Raw genomic sequence first — 24,687 nt, 5'->3', positions numbered from 1 at the left:
TTATGTACCCATTTTGGTCAAAGGATTTCCATGACTCTGAAGCCTCTGAACACCACACAGGTGTTTTCAGTTATTCTGGCTGATTAGACTCTTTTCAGGTTGAAGGTGTGCCGGAGCTTTGATGGGAACTTATTAGGTCACAAATTCTTTCTACCAATAACATGACAAAGGTGTCATTTGTCCCCCCCCCCCCAAACAGCTGCAACAAAGCTAACAGGAGACCTGGGAAGACGTCAGTCACTCAGTCCATACCACACCCGACCAGTCCTGGAAAAGGTCTATTCAGGAACCGGCTTACACGGTAGTGATGGAGTTGTTCACACTATCGCCATCATGGCTGAGCCGGCAAAAAAGAAGCAGAAAGCTAGGAAAGCATTGTCGGAGGAAGAGAGAAAGAGGAAACGGCAGACTGACCGAGCAAGGAGTCAGACATAAGTAAACTTAGGAGCTGCCAAATATCTATTCCGAAGCTGTAGGGGGAGCTCTATGGAGAAACCTGCAAGCAAAAAGCAGAAGAAATGGCCAAAACCGCATAGCATGTTAAGGTACATCTGTTACTTTAGGGAGTAATTGATGCCTGTTTCAAAGTTCATATGGGCTGTTGCTTTAAGACAGGTTTTGTAAGCCTTTGCTTCAACTTTAATTCTCTGTGTTCTGTGAACACACACACACACACACACACACACACACACACACACACACACGCACAGTTTTATGCAATGGCCACCATGTCGCCAGTTCAGTTCCACCTCAGTCAGCACAGATCACTGCATCAGTAGCACCTGAGTCAGCAATATCACTTCCCCCCTGCTCCGCCACAGTCATGGTTATGGAAGCTTATGCAGGGTCACATTTAACAGAAGGACACTTGACTTGAGACCCACAACAGTCATGGGTTATTTTGTTTATGTGAATAAGAAAATTAAAAACAAATGCTTCAGGACTGTGAGAAACCTTCAATACCCTGTGACAAGGGGGTACGAGTATTCTTTTTCACAAGTCCAAGAAGGTCGGGAATCCTCTGCTTTTGAAATTATTTAAAATCCTAAATGCTAAATAGTCAGACAGAAAGCTGAATGACACACTAGCTGGTAAACACTAAATGCACCCGCAACTTTCACTATCTCACAGAACATCGGCTGGATACCTGATACTGAGAAAAGGTCAATAGTTAGATAAAGAAAGAAAAAAAACAGGTTTTTGCTTGTGAGTGGAACTTTCCATCCGGTTTACAGTCCTTCATTTTGCCAAAGATAGCAAAACTGAAACTGACTCCACAACTGCCTGTTAACATTCAGTGGCTGAAGCCTGCTGGCGTGGGGGGGTAGGAAAAGATGAACTAACAAGCTTATCACACGTTTTGCTCACTTATTCTCCAATGAAGAGTGACTGCACTACCTTTGTTTGTTATTACAGCATTCTTTGCAGACCAAATAAAGACATTTTGCATAAATACAGATAGACACCAGTGCATGCACTCAGCATGGAAACCGAGGGTATGGTTCACATATTATGGAGGTCTGGGGCCTCATTTATAAAAAGGCGTAGATTATATTCTGAAAAAGTTTGTGTGCCAAAAAGTCAGAACTTTTGTATGCAAAAACAATATTCTGATGTACACCTGAACAGACTCTTCTCACTATAAATGCGGACGTGCGTTACCTTATGCGGTCGTGCACAAGCCTCCTGCTCCTCCCAAGGCCGTCCCATATTTGTCCAAATAAGGTCCATTTCAATTAATTAATTAATATTCCAACCTTGTAAAGGACCCGTTGGTGACCAATAATAAAAACTAAATAATTATGGAAAAAACACGATTGACTGATCGTGAGAGACGCTAGAGACGCTCGTTCTAAATCTTTGAGCAATGCCAAATCTGCCATGCTGTTGATTGGTTGCAATACACAGACCATGAGGAACTGTAGGGTTATTTATTCATTGTTGCAATAGGTTAATTAAGTCCAATAAACCGGTAGTGGATTGAAGTAATATTAGCTTCATCAGGGTAATTAAGTGAGGCAGGTGTTTTTGAGTACTGTATCCATGTGATATTTCGTGTTATCATGTGAAATCACTAAAACGTCTACAAAGCCTTGGGTGCATTAGGCGCCATCACACGCATGGTCAAAAGTTTGCAAAAAACTGGGCACATATTCACGGCTACAAAGCCTTTATAAATACCAACTTGTGCAGGAATGTTGAGACCAAATTTTTCTCTACTTCACGCAACTTTTTCTTGCGTACCAAGTTTTTTAAATGAGGTTCCTGGACCTTGTTACTGCCCAGACTGTTGCATGGTACGTGATAACATTATTAATCTCCTCAGGGGAAATTATTTAGTGGCAGTTGTTCACAGTCACATTCAAGGTAAACGTATGAGTAAGAAAAGACATGTGTATGAAGTAACATAGCCACGATAAGAAATACATAAAATGTTAAGTAGAAATACAGGGGGTGGACAATGAAACTGAAACGCCTCTCATTTTAGTGTGGGAGGTTTCATGGCTAAATTTGACCAGCCTGGTGGCCAATCTTCATTAATTGCACATTGAACCAATAAGAGCAGACTGTGAAGCACAGTTTTGCTCAAAATATTGCAATGCACACAACATGTGCGGTGTTAACAATTAGTAAGTGGGACAAAACAAGACATATGACAGACTTCCTGTCACTAGTCTCTGACATTGTATAACTATTAAAACAGAAAAGAAAGGTAATCAACATATTGGTCTTTTAATCAATAATAAAAAACTTTAGTTGCAGCCCTAGTCTTGACGGGACTCAGAACCTAGCCAATGTTTTCAGTTATAGATTTGTATTTGTTTATTTGATTGCTGACTGAATATCGTTGGGCTTTGGTAGGAAAACCCAACACCATTTCCTGACTTGGTTTCCATCAAGTAATTACTAATGAAATGACTAGTAATAAAGTGATTGATTGAATGAATGATTGATTAAACGATAATCAATTTTGCAGTCCTAATTTGATCAAACCAAAATCATCACTAAAAACTAGCCAGAGTCACCTTTTGAGTAACTAAGGCAGAAACAATAAGCATGTCATTGCAGCGTTCACACTCGGCCTAATACAGGGGAACGCAGCTGTCAATTCGTGTGTGTGTTCCCCAAGAGAAGTCCACCTGAGTTTACCACATCTGAGTGTGACACTTTTGTGTGTGTGCGTGAGAGAGCAACCAGTGAAGCAGAAATACACTAGAGCCAGATGTGATGTCTGCAAGCTGTAAGCACATCAAATTAAATAGCTAATTTCCTAGGTGTCAAATATGGATCAGGGGGCATTTTGACCTTTTGGTAAATAACTCTTCACCCATCCTGCCGCCTCCTCTCTTCATCGCCCTTTCAGGATCTTGACTCTTACACGATTTTTTTTTGATGGGAGTTTTCTTCAGCTGAGACGACTGCTGTGCAGTTGAGTCTCCAACAATCTCGCTCTTTGTTTCTCTTTATAAACGCTGCAGCATCACAGAGTCTAATCGAAGCTCAATCGGATTAAGCGGCTCGGTTTCTATTTATGGAAGCTTATTAAACAACGTAGGGCATCCCTAAAACTATGCTACCGCTTAAATGGATCAAGGTTGCTAATACAGTTACATCTCCCCACAGTTAGAACCCCCTTGTTGAGCCTCTGAATCAGTGCAGCTATTCTTAAAACACTTTTCGGAGAGGGAATTACTGCATGCCACACAACAACTGCTCAGTCACAGGAGTCTGCAGACAACTATTTATCATTTTCCTCTACTTACTCATCTGGATTCCCACACAGTTTGATTTCAGACTAGACTCACTAGCTGTACACCTGAGTACATGTGAAAAGGTTTCTGCTATCAGCTACAATTCAGCAAACAACTGTAGGTGGGCTGATAACAGGAGGAAGTGAAACCTACACTATGATCACAGTTGGCATACATTACAGTCCACTTATTGTTCTCAGCTAGCGAAATAGATGGAACTTATTTTGCTGTGCACCCCTGAAGTCAAGCTCTCACTTAGAAAGCAAACCAAGAGCTTTATGGCCCGGAGAGACATAAAACACAGACATTTGAACATAAAGCTACCTGAATCCTTGTGAGCAAAAAGGAATCTCTCTGACTGGCTCAGTCCTGAGAATGTGTTCTGTGGGAATCCAGCGAATGAGCTTGTACTCCTTGACTACCTTTATACAGTCAATAGGCAAACATAAAGACATGGCATAACATACTTCATTGATCAGAAAAACATGAGCCAGCATATATTGTGTGCTGTGACAGTGTGATGTCTGTACTTGAACAACATAGCGCTGCACAATTAATCAAATTTTAATCAAACTGCTCACTCAGAGTAACATTGGTAAAACTGGTTGTGCTGTTGGATAGGGGTGCGCCTGTTAGATATTCAAGACTTGTATCAATCCCTACTTGCTCCACTCTCTATCAATAACAGATAAGCTTGCGATTACATGCTCTCACGTACCGCAATTTGGTACCGAAAGATGATTTTTCACTCAAAAGGATCGGAGTCCTTTTTTCATTGCAGATTCGTACTGAGTCATGCGTGAGACGTCGAGGAGGAAGCGTGCAGTGGAAAAACGCCATAAGTGATGGGATTGGATTCAAGAAAGTTAACAGGTTGGCTTACATGCCAGGTGTATGATGCCAGGTGCTTTTTATATCTCCACAAAAGAAGCACTTCCCTCAGTCCACAATAAGGGCAAAAGGCATATCAAAGGCAATTTTTAAAACACGTAAAATCTTGCCAACTGTACCTTAAAACTACAGTAACAACACATGATGTCTATGTGGATGTGTGTGTGTGTGTTTCCTTCACCTTGCTCCACATTGCTGTAGTCCGGTGTCTCGGCTCCTCCTGCAGTAGTCGTCCCTCCTCCCGACGCCTCGCTGACCAGGTCACTTCGATGGACGCTTTCCCGGGAGCCGAAGCGCACACGCGCGCCGGACCGGGAGCTGATGTCAGGAGACGTGTCGGACAACCCCGGGAGGTCCTCCGCCTTGGTGGCCGTCACCGTGAAGCGAAGTGATGCCATGGCAACGCACTTGGGAATAGGAGAAAGGGAGGGGGTGTTGTGTGGGATGCAGGAAAAGAAGGATGGGGCTGGGGAAGTCCCTGACTACCTAGCCGAGTGGTGCTAACCTGAGCTGAGCGAGGCTAGGCTATCTCCCAGCTGATGCTGAGGTAACGGCGACCTCTACAATTTGTTCTTTTGCAGCTGCAATTCTCCATTGAAGCAAAGTGGTTGGTTGCCAATAGGCATGTGAAAGAAAATCTGTCACAGGTCTTTTTCTGTGCCTACAAGTGTAAATCCTGTTTCTGTTTGAACTGTAGCGGATGTATAAGTGACACAGAACTACATATGCCTTTCCTACAAGTGTGTCGCTATGTAGCGTACAAGTTTCAAGCAGCTATCAGAGATGATAAGTGCACGTACGCAGACAAGGGTTGAGTAGGTCTCTATCAAGCTACTTAAGTAAGCACCACTTAAAATGTGTCTGCCATGCACCTTGCTGTCTTTCTAATATTTATTGGCACCCATTGGTGGTCACAACATGGTGGGTAGAAAAGTCATCAGAGGGAGAAGATTGAGACAGGAGAGAAAAACAATAACGCAGAAATTAGTTTACACAGCAAAAAGTATCTTAAAATGTTAGATAGCTACATGTTGCATTTACAGACATGCAATGCATTTACTTATAAAGATAATCAGTTTAACAGTTTTCCAATGCTTCCTCTGTAGCACCATATTAAAATCATGCACAGAAGACAGGAATCTGCCCTTTTTGGGGAAAGGCTCTGCAGATAGTCACTTCAAGTCTACCTCTGTGCTCTTAAAGCAACAAATTCAACATGCCTTCAACACAGTAAAAGGTCACAATAGATGTGACTGCTCTGACTGCAAAGCGCCCCCCAAAACGGTTTAAGCCAGCCCTAAAGAAAAGAAATCTCCAAAACGTCTTCTCCCTCCCCTCGCATCCCCAGCTGCTAATTTTACACATGCGGCTGGCGCAGATAAGCCAGCTAAGCTGCTTTGTGCACTGGACCTGAATTACCATGCAGTCAGGCTGTACTGGACTCTCCCAGTGACGCTGCTGCCCCAGGGTCCGCCATCAGTGGAGGCCGGCGACGCAGCGGGGTGAAGCTCTGCTCCAGGCCGGAGGAGGAGCTACTGCTGTTGGGCGCGGAGCTCTCACCAAAGCTCTGACTGCTCTGGCTGAGAACCACACGGACTGTACTCGAGAACACCTTTCTAAGTGGCACAGATCAACCAACCGTGCCCAGGTACGCAGTGTCCCCCCTCATCAAGCAAACTGGACTTTGGTGTCAAGAATACTCGGATCCAGGCCCAGGTCCCTAATGTGAAAGCCATGTTACTGCATTATATTCCATTACATTTTTAATTGTCACCTGCATCCTGGATTTTGTGTTTTCCTTTACATAAATAAAGGCGTTTCAACAACAAATATGTGTACATAAAAATGTATCAGAATGCAGGAAATATTAAGTTTTTAATTCTCAAAACTTTCCACAGACCCCTGCTTAATATGCGTTATATATGTGGTGGCCCAAAAAGGCCCATTCTGAACCATGTGGATACTCCAGCCTCAGGGTCCAGAATTAACTTTTTAGTCCACCAACCTAATGGCTAGTGAATGTTCAAATTTCACCACCCGCTCCATAGATTACCATTGTTTTTTGGCTGGTGAGTGACCCTAGATTTATAATCCCCTAACACACTCAATGGGCGATTCATTTAGCTTTTTATTTTATAGTAAATTACCCAAGCTAAACTAACTCTAGCAAATATTTAACAGTGGGATAATCCTACGACAACAGTATGACATCTGTCTAAATGAAGGTGGTATAAAACAATAACTGGTATGAACTATTGACCCGTGTGCCTTGCAGGTGCAAAGTCAACTATGCAATGTAACGAGACACAACTAGACAGGTGGAAATAGCTGAATTGTTGTTTTAGTTAGGTTCATAATTTAATTATTAAAGGAAAGCGGTTCCATCTGGTTGTGTCAGTAGCTGCTGGCTGTTTTCTCTTACTCAGCATGCAGAGGCACAGCAACACTTTCTTGTTTTATAATGCTGCCAGCCTCACACGTTTTGTCTGTCCACATTCAGAGATTGGGGAGGGGGGGCGGGGGAGACAGCAAGATAAGGAGTGCCATAATTCTATTCTTGCTGGTTCAAGTGGAAAAGTGTCTCCCTGGGAAGGGGGTAAGTTCATTTTCACAAACTTTTAGCTATGTTTTGGCCAACACAAGCTGAGGCTTATCCCAGCATGCATTGTGTAAAAGACAGATAAACTCCCTGAACAGGTTATTTGTCTAGACAAACACATTCACACCTATGGGCAATAAGGAGTCTCTAACTCAACTCAATGACACGTCTATGTACCAAGGAAACCAGTTGGACACAGAAGGAGAAATTGCACATTTTACCAGTCTTGTTATCTTCTCCCAAACATCTCAGTCCTCTACCCATACTGCACTGTTCCAGTCCCACTAATCTATTAATATAACTTGGTACAGTATGTGTTATCAATATGCTGAAAAAGATATTGCAAGGCAAGGGTGTTTTCATTTCCTTTTCCTTCCCTAGTTACACATGTGCTATTACAGCAGATATGGTTGCTATAAAACCTCAAGTTTCCTCTTTTTGTCCACGGTCAGCCCAAGCAGTAATATTAGAAGATTACAAGGTTCATAAAATGTTGTTCTCCTTTCTGGCATTTCAGCTTCGATTAGCAATTTTTTTAAGCTGTTGTTTTTGCACATTAAAGGATTGTTTTTCTAACCAATTAGACAAATATTACACTGTATGAATTATAATTGTCTTTTTATATATCGGTGAGCACCAAATTAGCAAGTATGATAAAATACTCCAGTTATTAACCCTACTTGGTCAAGTGTACAGTTCCCCAATTACTATAAAAATATCCAAAATTGATTTACAATCAATATGTCATATATGTCTTTTGTTGTCTTAAGGGTTTAACTTGAGCCAGGGCATACAACAATAATAGTAATCATATCACATCCATACAGGGTTAGTAGTATTAACTCAATCCCAATGTTTCTCTACAATGCTTTCCAGGGAGCAAAACACGGCTGAGGAACAACTGGACATCTCTCATCTCATTCATCTAAAATGCATGTGTGATGCTTTCTTTTTCAACACTTTTACTAACGTAAGGTTGGAGACCTTATGTGTCTGTCGGGCCACAGACTAAAGAAAATGACACAACTTAAAACTAGCAGTCAGTCCAACTGGAATGAGATGCTACGGTTGGGAACGTTCAGTTTGGTTTATCGTACACACAAAGCAACACAATAGAGAAAATAAGCACAGCGGAAACATCAGATAGGTCAGACCTCCCAACAAGTTTGCCATTTTCATATCTCTGCTATTCAAATCAACTGTCATTTGTCTAGCCGGAAGTGATTTCAGTGTTAGTGTTTTTTCACAATGATTCAGTATATACGCACTGGCTCGGTATCGGTATCGGTCGAGTAGGGAAGAAAGAAAATAAAGAAAATAAAAGAGTATTTGAACACCTCTAGTTATTAGTCCCAAACAGCAATTTGAGGATTGATGGTGATCTTTGTTTCCCAACTGTCACTTATTTGACAGTGTAAGTCAATTGAGCTAGAATAACAAAGTATTAAGGAAGTACATAAGGAGACAATGGCATCCTGCTGTCTACCCTAGCTGTCATCTCCGACGTTGGGGGCTCAAATTAATGCGGCCGTTAACCAATATGATCAAAAGACACGCCTTTATCCAAACACGCCTTAGGTTACACGTTTTCTAATTAGTACCAACCAGCAACTTAAAGATGAATAGTGAACCTCGATTGCTACCCGGCACTCACTTGCCACGGTAAGCCAATTAAGCAAGCCATAATAATTCTGGCTTGAACCGGTTAGTAAACACTTGTCGATACTAAAAAGCTTACACAGAGCTGGCGATATAATCTTTATAGTAAATAATTAGCAGGTGTTTCGGCTTAACCTTAGAGATAATTTTCACGAGAAATGGAATGCGGCATCTGTCTGAAGCTGCGGTTTCGGTTCAGTTAACAAACGCATTTGAACCCGGCTAAAATCACAATGGCGCGCAGCTTCATAACTAGCCTGTTTTTGACAATGTTATGATTTTTGTTTAAATTAAGCATCATGTATGAGGGAGCAGCATTTCAGGCACTGAGCCATCACTTGGGTAGCTCGGGTACCCGGGGGTTGTAGCGGTTGAGGTGTTCGCGGGCGCTTTGCTTCAGTCGATACGCCAAAAAATATTTCCTATGATGGCGAAGGCATGACCCACCCTACTCTGCCTTCCATTGGCCATTACTCACTGCCTGCTCTGGCTAGGTTGGTTATGTTTAGGTAGAAAGGGGAGTATTGTTTAGGGTTTGTCAGGGTAAGCCAATCAGAGGCAGAGTAGGGCGGGATATGCCTTTGCCATCCTAGGAAAATAATATTCGCAGTCGGTACAGCTAGCTGAAGCTAAAATTAGCAAAAGGCTAGCCATGCCGTTGATGAACTCCACGGACCTCCGGCTATCTCACTGACAGCGACAATTGCTCACTGGAAATCTTACACGTTAGTCACATAAATCGCATACCTGGCTCAGGTTTCCTTTACAGAACGCTTCCACCATATGGCTGTTTTCAGTTACATCTGGGAAGACTTGGCTCCTCTCCCAGGTTTCTCGGCACTTTTTTGTCCAGCAGACCCAACAAAAAAAACACGCAAACGCGCCTGGCTGGTGCTATTTCCCTTGCCGTCGTTCCAACGGCTAGCGCATGCGTGGTGACGAACAAGAGATCAACGCTGGCTGGGAAACGTAGTTTTAAAAGACCAACCAGCACCGTTTTAAGATCATATCCACATCTATCGATCCTCAGCGGGGAAATTTGGTTGTTGCAGCATTATAACCAAAACAAACAAATACATATAAGTACAGAAAGCATATAAAATATGCTAGAATATATTCTATATTACAATTGAGGATTTTTTAAATTTCCTTGAGTATCTCCATTTTATGCTATGTTATCTACTCTGTTTATCTTGCAGCTGCAGTTACTACTTTTCAGATCATGTTTCATAAAAAAAAAAGTGTATAAGATTACAAAAAGGTCCCCCAAGTGTCACTTCATTGAAGAAAAACATTTTGCTTTGAAGCTGTGAGGTGTGTTGTTTGTTAAAACACGGAGTCTACTTAATGAAAAATGTCACCTGAGAAAAACTATGTTAATACATGTGTTTTTACTAAAATCTTAAACGTTTTTTGAATACATTTCCCACTTCTCACAAAAAAACTACGTTTTTTTTGCAGTCAACAGGTTGTGCATATTATCAGACACATGGCATGAAGGCAGGAGGAGATGCCAGCGCTCAGAACATTCATCAGCCCTCTTAAAAATCTGAAGCATGGCCATATTTTGGTTATTATAAGAATGCTGAAGGAAAGTTTACTGAAGATAGTTATCCTGTCTCCTGCTAAAAGCATTAAACAATCTTTAAAAAATACAGCAAAAACATGCTAATTCAGTCACTATAACCGTGAGGTTACATTTTCATAGCGTCACATCCCTAGTTGATGCCGGTGGCTTCTCCACTCATTTGTTTAACTTTCATTCTTTAATTTGTCACCTGCCTGGATTTCATACAAAGAGAGAACTGACTAGGAACCATCAACCCAAACATTTATTTGGAATGAAAACTAAAATATAACAATGTCAACAAATGACAGTAAAAAAAATACATAACAACCGTTGACATCCAACGCATGAGCAGCCCCCCGAACTGGGTGAAACTTGAGTAATCCTGGCTGCACGTTCCTAATCTGGGATCCTCAACGGGTTTGTGACTGTTTGCTTTAGAGTCTCATCTGAGCCTTCATCACTCAATTCCTTGGTCTGATCTCCATCCCTCCATCCCTCTCTCACAGAACAGGTCTGGGCCGCTGGGTGAGCAGAAGGCCGAAGCGTTTCTTCACTGTCACCCGGTGTCTGGAGAACTTGTCGTCTGGGGAGAAGCGAGCCGGGTGGGCTGAGCTGGTGGGCTGCCCGTCAGGACAAATCTTCTGTTGGTGACGAAGGAAACAGATAGCAAAACACTTGATTTCAGAGCGGGGCGATGTGATTAAAATAAAACAATAGTCCAAGACGCCTGAATGGATAACCGCTTTGTTTTGTTCATTTAAGAAAGTTAAAATTAACAATGATGGGTTTCTTTTGATGTAAGCTATTTGTATATTGCTGGGCTGCAACCAACAGTTATTTCCATTAGCATGTCATATATTAGTAATTCCCTCTACTATCTCATAGTTTGACATAACATTTCAGGTAATAGACATATGCATGTCACAAATTCCAAATAGGACCCCTTAAGTTGTTCCAAAACCGAAAGATAATTCATTTAAAATGAGAAACAAAGGATATAAACAGCTGGAAACCGAATGTTTGCATTGATTGATAGTTAACTTCTATTTTGTTCCTGCTAATTTATGTGAATCGACAAATTGTGATGTAATGATAACTACTAAATCAGTCATAGCTTCCATTTGAAAAGGCAATGTCACACGTGTTTTAGGCTACATTTGTTGTCACATACAGCAAACATGTCCTCACTATCCGCGAGCTGCCTGTCCCCTGAACACACTGTAAAAAAAAACACTGATTAGCATTGATTAACGGTTGCTACATTACTGAAATAGCTGGCAGCCCATAGTTATCCGACTGTCTGGGGCAAGGCTGGCCAATTTGGGGCCCGCGGGCCAAGTTTCTTTGTTTAGGCTCGCCATGGATTTGACACGCTCATGCTCATATGAATCGTACATTTTGTGCAGTTAAAAAGTACTTAATCTGAGTTTAACGGCAATGTAAAGCACAGTGCTGTTTCAAGATTCGCGGCTGTGGATAGTAAATGTGAATTTTGTAAAATTGAAGAAACTTTTATACATCTATTCTGGGAGTGTCGGCTCTGTGTTCTGTGAGTGTGGAATTCTGGAAAAAAATGGAAAATTTAAATATTCAAAGGAATCACCAAATTAAGTTAGAACTAAAAGATGTTATTCTTAAATATGATCACAAAAACTACACAGGATTGTCAATTTACTAATTCCACAAGGGAAATTTCATATCCATAAAGAAAAATTAGCTAAATCGCGACCAGCTTTTACTCACTTCAGAAGTGAATTTCAAAACTTTTGAGAGTCTATCAAAATCATCAATAGTAAGAAAACTATCTATATAGCTGATCCACTGCAAGTTTTTAAGGAATTATAATTATATAGCCTTAGCCCATCTCACCTTGTCTTTGCATTGTATTTAAGGTTGGATGTTTATATTTTAATCCACTTTTCAAAATTGTATTTATTTGTGTGTATATATGTCCTTTTTTTCAAGGTACTCTATAGTATTCACTGGATAGAAATTATTTTTTTTCCTCGATGCCAAACTGTTAAATATTTAACATGTTTGTAACGTTTAAAGATAAATAAAAAGAGAAGAAAGAAAAAAAAAGCACAGTGCTGTTAAACGTCCCATTTATATTACATACTGTACACACGTTTGGTCTACGGAGAATAGCAAGAATTACGTTATTCCTCATTATCAACAGTTATTTTGGGCCCGTTGCCTTGGATCCAGCTCCATGTTGGCCTCTGGTGGGGTCTTTCATCTAACGTTGTAGCTTTATACCACCTGAAATAGATTCATCGGAAGGCGTCACTTGAGATGGACTTTAAATCGTTAAACCTTTACTTTTAAGTGCGTGTTTGACGTGAAAAAGCGTTGTTTTCACACTTGAAGTTTAATATGAAAATTACAAGATATAACATTAACGTTACAGCTTAACGACTGTGTTTTTAAGGCCCCTAGTTAGCTAGCTGACACGGCTAATGTCACAATAACGTGAATAGACGTTAACTCACAGCATGGAGACTACGTTTTAGTGCGCCAATTGAGCCATAGTATATAAAATACGTTTAAACTGCGTTAATAAACAGGTAAAACATACTGAAACAGAAGAAAGTTAAGTGTGAAAGATGTAAACACAACGTGAACGTTACCTTCAGAGTGTAGACTCTGTCCCCGTTATCATTGAGATAAAACTGCAGAAACATCTCGACGACCCGTTATTATCAAAGTTTCAAAAGATATCAAAGAGTTTGCTTTATAGCAATAACAATCTCAAAAGTAGCAAGTAACACGCTCTTTCTATTCGGAAATCCACGTGCAGCGAAGGAAGCTACCCTCAGTCGCAGGGCGGATATCCGGTTTAGAGCCCAGTGCGCTCGGCATTCTGGGAAATTGTGTTTCTCAAGACAGTAACTTTAATCAATTCACGGTTAGGGTTATTCCATACATTGTATGAAACCGTTTTTACAGTCTATCATCTAACAAAGAGAGGATTTTGTGCTTCTTCATGAAAAAATAAAAAAACATATTCAAACAATATTTAATTTTTGTGGCCTGTGTGTTGAAAATACCATTACGAGAATTAAATGTTGGTTGCTTAATTGTACAGTTGCAAATAATCCATTTGAATTAGTGCACACACTTCTAAATGCACTAGCTATACTGTGTTAAAAAAATACACATAATATGTATTTTTAAAACTTTATGAAATTTAGAATGTTTCTATGCACAGAACTTTCAGTCAGAAGTAAACAAACCAACCCACATCAAGTTTATTTTTAAATCATAATGCATATGCAAACTGATACTTTGGTTGAAGACTAATCATCTCTCACGTGAAAGGTAGGCTGAATGAGAACTATTTGATTGACCTACAATGCTTATTATTTGCCACTAAAAGTTAAAACATTGCATGAATGCCTCAAAGGTGTATTAAATTACAAGTGTATTAATTAACCGCAGCAGCGGGACCTGTTTGGGACAGACAATTGCATGAGTCTACTGTGTTGTTGTAAATCAAGAATTGTAGCAGATGTTGTATGAATTAGAAAGTAAAATTTTTGATTAGTCCAGGATTTTATGAAAAAAAAGTAACATTGAAAACCCAGCACGAGGTGCAGTTGGCTGAAGGTTTATGCATATTAGCTGTACATGCGTTACAGTTGTAATGTCTTCTGTTGTTTCAGTTTATTCCACACTATTCTATATTCATTTAGGTGACAAAATCAATAAACAGAAAATCATTGTTATAAATGAAATCATTTCCTGCAGTTTTGCTTTGGCCGGTCCTTCAGGTTGATGTTTATATGTTCATGTTGTTCCCCAGTATGTGTTCTCAGGCAATTAAAAGAAAAACTTGTGTTATTATTTTTTTTTTTTGCCCTGGAGCATATTGGAAGTTATTTAACTTTGCACCAGTAGCTGGATTGGAGATTCCAGCATATCTTTGGGTATCTTTGCTGTTAGAGTTGCTCAAATTGCTATTGATCGCCCTTTATATTCTCACTTTCCTCTGACAGTTGCAAGCCACAGACATGCAAAGAGAAACGATGGAGCCAACCTTTTCTCTGCCTGAGATCTTCCTAAGTGACAGAGAAGAGCCTGCTTCTACTCAGTCAGGATCCCCTACCTTTTCTAATTTTTCCTCATATTACCACCAATTGGTTCCTGCTCCCCAAGAGGAGCCAGACATCCACAGGCTGTCAGAACCCTCATTTCAGACAAGCTGTGGTGGACAGTTTTGTCCGCCAGAACCTTATCTTGTGAGGGGTGAACCAGTGTTGCTGAGCACTCCTGCAGTTGCAGACATGCTCCAGAGGGGAGCCAACCCCGACCACAGAGCAGACACACTGTATTGGACGCAAAGAGAATCAAACCAGCAATTTGTGCATCATCTGATCCCAAGCCATATCCAACCCCAAGCTCAGGACTGCCCCTCTTCCTTCAACGTCCCGCATGGTGTTTGTCCCTCTCACCACAACCTCCAGACTTTACCCCATGATGCCAGGTTCCAACCTGGATTCCCGGAGGTCATAGTCACCCCTGGTTGTAGTTCCTGTTTTTTGGTACCCATCAGCAGCCCGTCAGAGTGCTGCTGCAGCGCATGTTCACCTCCTCATTCTTGGCACCTCCTGCCTGAGGTTCATCCCAGCTGGTGCTCGTGTCCACAGGCGGTGCCCGCCCATCAGCTCTGCAGTCCAGACCGGTAAGGGATGTTCAGCTGATAACATGATCTCAGACGTCGAAACACTGATTACTGTATCTGCCGTCACCATTTTCACCCCAGGGTCTCGAGGAGAACGGCTCAGCAGGTCAGCATGTGGGCGACAGAGCAGACTGAAGAGCAGAACAAGTCAGAAGGTCAGAGGTCAAGGGTTCATAAGGCCAAGGTGGTGACATGAAAGGGTAACACTTTATAATAACCATCACCATTTAAAAGATAAAAACCATAAGATAAGAAAAGATAGACCTTAATCAATCCCACACTGGGGAAATTCCTCTGTTAAAGCAGCTTTACACACATCGTAACAACACAAATACCCGTTAAGTAGACAAAGGAGAAAAAATACAACATAAGTATAAGAAATAGAAGAAAAAAATGAGTTATAATAATAATAAAATAATGGTAATAAAACTAAACATATTTACACAATAATAAACACCCTAAAATATTAAATATAAACAGACAGTATATGAACACAGATCAGATGAATAGAAATGAAATCAAAGCTGTAGTACTCAAGTCCAGTCTTGGACTCGAGTCTGGACTCAAAACCGTTTTTCTATGGTCTCGCACTTGTCTTGGACTCGCATGTATTTGGACTCGGACTTGTCTCGGTCTCTGCCACTGGTCTTGCCAAATGTGGCTTTTAGTCTTGACCGAGTCCAGGTTTCTTTATTATGTTGATAACAATATTGGAGGAAAAGTGAAACCCAAAAGTATTGTCTCGGTACTGTCATGCACAAGACCTTTTTTCTGTCCTGGACTCGGTCTTGACTCGGACTCAAACCTTTTTTGACTCGTTCTTGTCTTGGACTTGAACTTCTTTGGACTTGGTCTTGACTTGGACTCGACAAGTCCTGGTCTTGCACTTGTCTTGGACTTGACAAAGGTGGTCTTGACTACAGCCCTGAATGAAACACTGCACAGTTGGATAACAAACAGTGATAGATAAATAAAAAATATGAATAGTGTAGAATATTGTCCAGTGATGGCTCATATAGCAGAAACAGCTAGCAGTGCTACATTATGATGTTGCATTAAAGAGTCTGACTGCTGCTGACCTACAGCAGCGCTCCATCTTGCACTGAGGGTGAAGGAGCTACTCAGGGAACTCAAACTTTAGTTAAGTTATTTTACTGCCAACAATAAAATGATGATTTACAATGTTTACTAGTGATGGGGTGGGGTCATTGAGCATTGATGCATCAGTATTAAAAATTTCTCATGTTCCTAAATGCACACCCTCATGTGTCACTTAAAGAAATTAAAATGGTTGAACTGACAATTTAGTCCCCTATTCTCTCCCCTCTTTTGCTCTTTCCTCCCAGGAGCCGAGCAGAAAAGTAATCCACCCAACAATTACAAACTAAAAGCAGACAACACAGACGACAACAGACCAAAGGCCAACGTTTCTCCTGGATCTCTACCATCTTCGCAGGAAGAATCACTGGCAGGAATCTACTTGGAGAACTACATCGCGGTCGTGGACTCCTTCAAGGTCCCTTTCTATATATTACAACATAAAATCAGAATTATATCTTTGGGTAGCTATGAAAATGGATTTCATCTTTAATCTGCCAAATGTTTTCATAGTTACAAAAATGTCCATAATTTATGTGTTTTGTCACTTTGTTTAAATTGCAAATATTTAATCAGAGAACTTATCTCTACAATGTGCAATGTCATGTTTGTGTTGTAAAACGAACGCACCATCACAACACACAGATCCAAGAGGATCGGTCAGTGGAGGCCAAAAACAGTGAAAATGAGAAGAAACTGAAGATAGAAAACAGCTCATTTCTGGAGTATCTGGACGAACTTTGCAGTGATGAGAACTTTGTCAGAGAGGTACGCTATCAATGGCATTAATACAATATGAAAACCATTATCCCAGCATTATTTTTGTTGCGTTTTTTAAGCATGTCATGAGCTTATTTTTCATTGAATCAAAGTACAACAGAGCGGTTTTAAGGCAAAAAGTGTCAAAATGACTTTTTTATCACAACAATGTGATCATCTTGTTCAAATATTTGGCTTTTTGTTCCACTAGCCTGTTTATTTTGTGCTGTTGGATGATAATGACTGCTCACTGTGGGCAAACTAAGGAAAGTTTTTATAGTCTCTGTGTCTCAATCTGTTCCCATCTCTTTCTCTCAGACTGGTTCGACACTGAATGCAGAGTACCTGGATTTCCTGCTTTCCTCAGACTCAGAGCTTCTGGACCTTTTTCCACAGGAAAAACAAGAGACAGAGGTAATGAAACTTGATATTAAGTACTGTTAATGCTGTGTTTTGCAGCCTTGTGAGAAGAAGGTTCATCCAGAATTAGAGCGATTCAATTTAAGCCTCAGTGTTGTTTCGGAAAGCAGCAATGACAGCTGCTGTACGTTTGTAATAAAGAAAACATAATGAAAATTCGGAGCATCAACCTTCTGCAGACGCTAATATTGATCCTCTAAATGACGCCACATCGCCGGTGTGTTGAAAAATACTTTTGTCATTAAGTAATCTTTTCTAATCCCTACACAAATTGCATTATGGGAATTGTAGGATACACTGTTTTGGGGTGTGGCTTTAATGAGTAAGAGGTTAGTGTAACTAGGCCTCTGGTGCTTCAATTTTGACAATTATTTAAAAAACCTTTCCATCAGAAGTTCACGGAAGTGCAACACTAAATTGCTGTAGTACCCCTTTAATTTCTTGCTTTCATCTTCCAGGTGGGGTCGACGCTGAATACAGAGTACCTGAATCCCCCCCCATCTTCAGATCCAGATCCCATTGACCTCGTTTTACGGGAGGTAAGATAACAGATTCAAGTTTTATTGCCTTGATGTTGCAGAGTTATGACCAAGTGCTAGGGGGTAAGCAAATAATGTAATTTTTTAGAGTATAAAAATCATTACAAGAAGAAGGTTGTAACATTTCTACTAAAAATGATTACTTTTCCTATAAGCCTGTCCAGTGCAGTTACGTTTTAGTTTTTACTTGCAAAAAAACTTAGTAGTAAGTTTATTAGCCACAGTCAAAGTTCCAATTTCCTTTTGTAAACAAAAAGGGCAATAAAGTCATCTTTTGTTTAATTTTTTTTTTTTTCTCTGGATCAACAGATTTTGGAAGCTTTCCAGCAAAAGATGGCCCATCAATCTCCAGCTGACTCCAGCAGCGTCACTCCTGTAATGGAAGAAACATCTCCGGGGACTTCCCGTGACGAGGCAACTGCACCACTCCCAAACGCTCTATCCTCCATTTTGGATCCTCCGCGCTCACAGTCTGACACAAATCCAAACCCCGATGGACATAATCCACCTCTGAGCACTAAAGGAGCAAAGGAAGGTCGGTCTAGCGGTTCTCCCCTCCTTCCTTCACTCCTTCCAGAAGAACCACTACCAACTGATGCCACACTAAAATGCAATAACCCTGTTAATGCCACGACTCCTCTTAACCTCAACGGCTCACTTACTTCACCACAGCAGGTGCTTGCCAATGTCTCCCCAGGCCCCGGTCTTACTTCTGATTCGGAGGCAAGAGACAATGATGCATTGGTAGAGGTGCCTACGGCCCCAGGGGATGAGTCGGAAGAAGCCTTGATGACCCCCTCAAGCCTTGGAGACACACAGACAGCTGAGGCATCCCAAATGCTTCAGGAAGGACCTCTACCCTCTAAATCTCCCTCAACCTCCGATGTTTCAGGGTCCAATGAGCACCCTTGTACGATAGTCACCACGGATCATCGTCCTAGCTTCCGAGCTGATTTGTTGACTGTCAGCCCACCACATCCAGCTGACCCTCCGGCTCCGACGGTCCTAACTTTGAAAACACTTCCTTGCCCGTTGCCTCAGATAAGAATACCTGAGGAAAAATGTAACCCCAAAAATATTTACCCAAAGTCCTCTGGTCTTGCGGCAGTTGCTGTGCCAGCTAATTCCCCTCTCTTGGCAGATTCCTACGCAAACTCTTGTTATCCCCCAGTTGATATATCAGACTCTGTGCCTGAAAAACAAACAGTAGAGCCACCCAAAGAACTGGAACTTTCTGAAGACCTGGCATCCTCTGAACTTAGGGAGACAGCAGCGACACAAAAGCAAACAGGTTCAAAAGAAGAAGGGATGATAAAGACATTTGAAAGGAAGAAAGAGAATAAGACCAATCCCAGGGGAACAACAAACATTAGACGAAGTCAGAGGCTGTCGGATAAAATCGAAAAAGCAAGACTGAGTGCTGAATTCACAAAAGAGAAAGCAGAGAAGAGGAAACCACGTAAAAAGAGTGTTGAGAAAACAGCTAGATTCACCCTAGAGAGGAACAGGCTGGTTGATGAAAAACAGAAGAGACCGTCCTCAGGAGGAAGGCAAAGGATTCAAATGACTAGTTTTTTAAAGAGAAGAACCTGGAGCATGACAAATGAGAAAGAAGTGCAGCTGAGTGGGGAAATCAAGCCCTCAGCAATGGAGAGAAGCCAGGTGAAGTCCTCCCCTATGAGAGAAATGCGGGATGAGGACAAACTGGAAGTAAAAGTGAAGGAGGAGGCAACTGTACAAGAGATTCTGCCAGCTCCAAGTCCAACAAAAAAAAGCAGAAACAGGAGAAATAAAGGGGAGAGTAGGGAGCAGGCTAACAACACTAATAACACAAATTTAACAGGCTGCAAAACCAACAAGGAGGACAAGCTTTCTATATCCAAATCTTCTCTGCAGAGCACCAAATTTCAGAGAGATACTCGTTCAAAAAAATACTCAATTTACAGCTTAAGGTCACGAACTGTGTCAAAAAGGCCAGTACATAATAGGCTAGGAATTCAAAAGAACAAGGCAGCCAAGGCTACCCATCAACCGTCTAACCCCATACCAAGAGCAGGTGTGAAAGATGAAAGCGTAAATGTGGAAGAAGCAGAACGGCCAAGCCTCATGTTGAGTCCGATGAAAAGATACCGGCATGAATGTGGTGCTGCTGAAAGACGGAGGGAGACAAAGGTAAATAAGGACAAGGCTGAGATTGAAACAGAAATGATCCGTTTAAGTCCGATGAAAAGAGGAAGGTGGCAGAAAAGAGTGGAGCCAAACACAGATGGAGACCAAAAGCAGGATTTGACAGCAAAGGAAAAAGGTAAAGGAGACAAATATGGGACGAAAACATCTGGCTCCCCCTCAACAATAAGTAGTATGAAGGCTAAGGATGGACAGATGTCAAAAGCAACAGCTGGACAGGACACATAAGTGCATTAGAAAGAAAAAAAAACAGACAAAGGACAGCTGGATAAGAAGGACACAGCAAAACCTTCATTAAGAATTCACAGTTTAATTTATTGTTAAATATAAACAATATTCACAAAAAGTGTAAAAATGTATTTACATAAAATAAACTTTGATTTACAAGAGTTTTCTTTTTGCACATACCATTGTCCTGTTTAAAAAACATTAAATATACATTATATAAATAAGACGTTTTATGGCTTCAAATGACAAAAGTAACAGCCTTTTAACAGCATCTGGAAAAGATTCATTTGGGGTTTTTAAAAATGTGCACTGGTAAACATGAACACAAGTTCAAGTCCTCAAATATACAAGGACACACACATACACACCTCAGAAAGTCACTGTAGTCATAATTTAAGTTATTCTTTGATTTTCTGAAGCATGGTTGACTGTGGTAAAATGTTACAGTAATATAGATTTAAAAAATACATTCATACATCCAAACACACTGGCTTAAAAAAATACAATACTTTGTCTATGATTATTCTGGTTTATATGTCCCGTTGCTGCATTCAAGGATGTCAACAGACTTCACTTTCATAAAAAACAGAAACCCAAACAAATCCCTATTCAAACTTTTTGTTTTTGTAGAGGGATCCGTTGCCATTGCGCATGTTTCCGTTGTTGTTTACAGCCTTCCCATTGGCCAGCTGGGAGCGCGCCTCCATGGGCTGCATGCACTCGTTCACCACTCTCTGATAGGTCGGGTGGGTCGTCAGCACTCGCATCAGGTTTTCTATGGGAAACAGGCGGATGTACAGAGGATTTTAACGCTTTTCTATTTACACTAAATTATCACCTGATGAAACACAAATACGTCAGTTTCCCTTTTGTTTCATCAAGTGACTGAAACAATCTGACAGAAGAAGAAGAATTCAGAGAAACAGAACAGACTACAAAAGGATGAGTAGCAGTTTTTTTTTATTTTGACATTATACTAGTGGCTAGTATATCTGTAAAAAAGAAATTAAAAAAAAAAAAACTTATTTCAAATGTAACACTGGCTGTTTTGGGTCGTTTTGAAAATCCTCTGACAGTTTCTGAGTGGCCTATAAAAATATTAATTGTTCTGACTAATATAAGTAAAGCAAAACAAACCTAGATCTTAAAAAGGCATGGCGATTATGTTTATATAGCACATTTCATTAAAGATAAACTAAATGATCCGGTAACCTAAAATCACACAAAAAAAAACACAGCGCTCACTGCTGGAGGCATTTGAGCTGCTTGTTTATTCTATTATTATCTACTAGGGCTGAACAATTAATCGCAATTTTATCAAAATCGCAATAAGGACTAGTGCAATGTCCAAATCACCGGGGGGCGCGAGATTTGTTAGTGGCAAAATATGTGTCAAACCATTCTGAATGAAGTAGTGTGGTGCTGCAGAGATGTCCCCTATCCTACAGACTACAGAAAACATCTTTGTTTGGTGTAGATCCTCGCAAAAATAAAACTCTAATTATTTTATGAGATTTAATATTAGTTAATGCAAATAAGAATAATGATACAAACATGATCATTCCCTTCAATATCGTAAATCATATTGCAATCACAATATCAATCAAAAATCTCCCAATTAGATATTTTCCTCATATCATGCAGCCCTATTAGCTACTAAACTCAGTACTTAGAGATCCTCACCTTCAGTGAGCCGGCCCTGACTGGAGGCCTGTGTGTAAAGCTCTGCAGTGTGCCGCTGAGGGAAACCTAGCAGCGCCCCCATGAGGTCTGCCAGCTCCCCTGCACTCAGACTGCCTCTGCCTTCTCTGTCAATTAGCTATGAAACAAAAAAAAACAAGTAAGAGGAGGTCTTTGACACATCCCGTCATCAGCATTTTGAAAAGATTTGAACTGTGAAGGTATTCTTCATCTCAAGTCCAAAACAAATGCTGTAAAATAAAAACAATAGGACTTACAGTGAAACCAGTGTGAAGTAGTGACTCAAAGCTGACAAATCCTGACACAGCGGAGAGAGTCAAATAGATCTGCCTCAGGTCCACAATTTCATCCTGAAAGAAATAAAAAACACACATGTAGTGTTACACGTTTTTGGACACAGGTTTGTTTAACTGACTTTATTTTTGGGGTGTTTTTTCTTCAAAACAGTGCAAGCAGAAAGTGAAACTGGTAGTAAACTGACTGGCTAGTTAATAAAATGCAGCAGGTCATTTTGGACCAAGCAATCATACGGCTTGCTCTAGTAGATACTTTGCAAAGTTTCTCAGGACAAGGGAGCTATTGTTTTTTATTTTATTTTATTGACATGACATATGCATACAGAATATCTTTTGAAGGTCTATAATACTCTATATTATTATAGAAGGCATTACATTATTGAGGCTCTCAAAAAACTTCAAAACAAATCGTAGAATATCTGAGGATTGACTGTGATGCGTTGCTCACTCTGAAAAAAAACTAATCACAAAACAGCTGATTTGTAGAGATTTATCTGAGTTTCTTTAAACACAGCTTACTCTCCAGTCTTCTGTAGTTCCTGAACTGGATGAGTGAGTGGTAAAGAGGGTTTTATGTGTTGAAGCCCCTGGTGGTAACATCCAACATGCGCTCTCATAAAACTCCAGAGGACATTTACTACTTTGCTTCACCAGGGGAACATTCAATCTCAAAACCGCCTTGAAGGAGATGTTTCCATGGAACTGTGTGTGAAGGCCTTTTGTTTTTACTCGTTTGACGGGTGTGTCTTTTGTTTATTGGCTGTGTCACAGGTGATACCAATCAGCAGAGACGTGAATGTAAACTCGTGGTAACTGTAAGTTATCTACAACAACACATATGTAAACACCAGTGAAAAATGCTAAAGAAGGGGAACAAAAACTGCTTCTACCTTGGAGTAGAGACCACAGATGGTGACGGCTGTCGGCCTGTCTGTCAGCCCAAGGATAGAGGCGAGCTCCTCTGCACTGGCCGTTGAGCCCTGAGTTCCTGACTGACACCTGTCCATCATTCTGTTCAGTGCTGTTTCCACTTCATGTGCTCCCAGACTGAGAGAGAGAGAGAGAGAGAGAGAGAGAGAGAGAGAGAGAGAGAGACAGAGAGAGAGAGAGACAGAGAGAGAGAGAGAGATGGGGGGCAAGATGGTAAGAAGAGAGGAGGGGATAAAACAAAGTAATATACCGTTTTCACAAAACACGTGGATTCTGTGCACAACCATAAAATGGCCTTGAGACCAGCATCCAACATGAACACACGTTTTCTCATACCCGTTTCTGTGCAACAGCGAGAGCGTTTCCCAGGCAGGTGACTCCAGCGGCAAAGAGAGACCACCAATCTTGTTGACAGGAACTCGACCCTCCATCACATAATCTGTAGCTGGCACTCCGAGGGCCCTAAAGCACAGCAGAAAAGAGACATGTGATGGCATGCACAATATATAGTGTACTCCGTACACTACTCTCAGTGACCAAATATGGGTTTTCAATCGCCGTAGTTTGGGTCTGTTTTGGAGGAAATTAATACAAAGTGAAAGGTTTAATTTGTAAGTGTCACTTGGCCAGATCCTCTTCCAAAGCCCTTTGAAGGAGGGTCTAGCTACTCTACAAAGTATTCAGGAATGGGAGAAAAACATGCTCCGTGTTGTTGCTGTTTCTTTAAATCAATCAGAATTGTCATGGGCGGTGCTAAGCTCCACACAGACCCACTGCAAAATAGTTGTGTGAGAGAAAACTCAAGATTGGACAGATAAATAGTCTAACTAGCTGTCTCAATTAACCCTTAGATCACTTAAAGAGATCTAAGGAGCAGTCAAAAATAGTCCTCATAAATCCCACCCAAGTTCAAATTCCAGCAAAAAGAAAGCGGAAGGAAATGGAAAAGACATGCATCCGGCGGAATTTTATGTTGCAAAGGAGCAATCCTGGAAGTGGAACGCCAAGGACATAGACTATCTGACAGACAACTGCTGAATAAATAAAAAAGTGCGGGACCAAGTGACAGCTCACATGCAAATATTTCTTCATGTGAGTCAGCAAATCTTCTTCTATTGTTCAATTTTATTTTGTATAATTATTTGTTATTACCTTTTCTTTATCTGTACTTATTTCTGCCCTTGGAGTGCTGCAACATCTAAATATCACCTCAGAGGATCAATGAAGGCTTATCTTATCTTAAATTATTACTGTCTGTACCTGCCATACAATAGTAATATATGTATCTGGGTAATAGTTATATATACAGTGGGTACGGAAAGTATTCAGACCCCTTTAAATTTTTCACTCTTTGTTTCATTGCAGCCTTTTTCC

The 24,687-nt window shown here is 40.8% G+C and overlaps 4 protein-coding genes across 11 annotated transcripts in view; 1 reads left to right on the top strand and 3 right to left on the bottom strand.

The window, feature by feature from the left end:
- Positions 1-9,832, bottom strand: part of LOC117934990 (solute carrier family 12 member 6-like) — a 30,198-nt gene extending 20,366 nt beyond the window's left edge. For 5 of the 8 annotated variants that reach the window (XM_034857058.1, XM_034857062.1, XM_034857063.1 and 2 more), the window contains exons 1-2: positions 9,649-9,832; positions 4,825-5,527 (exon numbers count right to left, since the gene is read on the bottom strand). In XM_034857058.1, the coding sequence (XP_034712949.1) occupies positions 4,825-5,041 (217 nt within the window). In that variant the 5' untranslated portion in view covers positions 5,042-5,527; positions 9,649-9,832. Of the gene's footprint in view, positions 1-4,824; positions 5,528-9,648 lie in introns of those variants that run through there. The other 3 variants (XR_004654645.1, XM_034857060.1, XM_034857064.1) reach the window with 1 other exon arrangement.
- A 1,004-nt stretch (positions 9,833-10,836) lies between these two features.
- On the bottom strand, positions 10,837-13,334 carry nop10 (NOP10 ribonucleoprotein homolog (yeast)). The gene is made up of 2 exons (XM_034857247.1): positions 13,102-13,334; positions 10,837-11,112 (listed from the first exon to the last, which is right to left on the bottom strand). Exons 1-2 carry the CDS (start codon positions 13,153-13,155, stop codon positions 10,972-10,974), a joined length of 195 nt encoding a protein of 64 aa, XP_034713138.1. The 5' UTR covers positions 13,156-13,334; the 3' UTR covers positions 10,837-10,971.
- A 411-nt stretch (positions 13,335-13,745) lies between these two features.
- Positions 13,746-20,386, top strand: LOC117935209. Its single transcript, XM_034857348.1, has 8 exons — positions 13,746-13,792; positions 14,470-15,155; positions 15,237-15,310; positions 16,502-16,671; positions 16,899-17,021; positions 17,331-17,426; positions 17,891-17,971; positions 18,281-20,386. The coding sequence occupies exons 2-8, from the start codon at positions 14,485-14,487 to the stop codon at positions 20,384-20,386; spliced, it is 3,321 nt and encodes a 1,106-aa protein (XP_034713239.1). The 5' UTR covers positions 13,746-13,792; positions 14,470-14,484.
- A 45-nt stretch (positions 20,387-20,431) lies between these two features.
- Positions 20,432-24,687, bottom strand: part of lpcat4 (lysophosphatidylcholine acyltransferase 4) — a 12,029-nt gene continuing 7,773 nt past the window's right edge. The window contains exons 9-13 of the mRNA XM_034857156.1: positions 23,650-23,775; positions 23,274-23,430; positions 22,345-22,437; positions 22,070-22,205; positions 20,432-21,161 (exon numbers count right to left, since the gene is read on the bottom strand). Of these exons, the coding sequence (XP_034713047.1) occupies positions 20,992-21,161; positions 22,070-22,205; positions 22,345-22,437; positions 23,274-23,430; positions 23,650-23,775 (682 nt within the window). The 3' untranslated portion in view covers positions 20,432-20,991. The remainder of the gene's footprint in view (positions 21,162-22,069; positions 22,206-22,344; positions 22,438-23,273; positions 23,431-23,649; positions 23,776-24,687) is intronic.

This window comes from Etheostoma cragini, chromosome 19 (genome assembly GCF_013103735.1).
Source record: "Etheostoma cragini isolate CJK2018 chromosome 19, CSU_Ecrag_1.0, whole genome shotgun sequence".
NCBI classification, from domain to species: Eukaryota; Metazoa; Chordata; class Actinopteri; order Perciformes; family Percidae; genus Etheostoma; species Etheostoma cragini.
The sequence above is the reverse complement of the archived record's forward strand: the minus strand, read 5'-3'. Positions and strand labels throughout refer to the sequence as shown.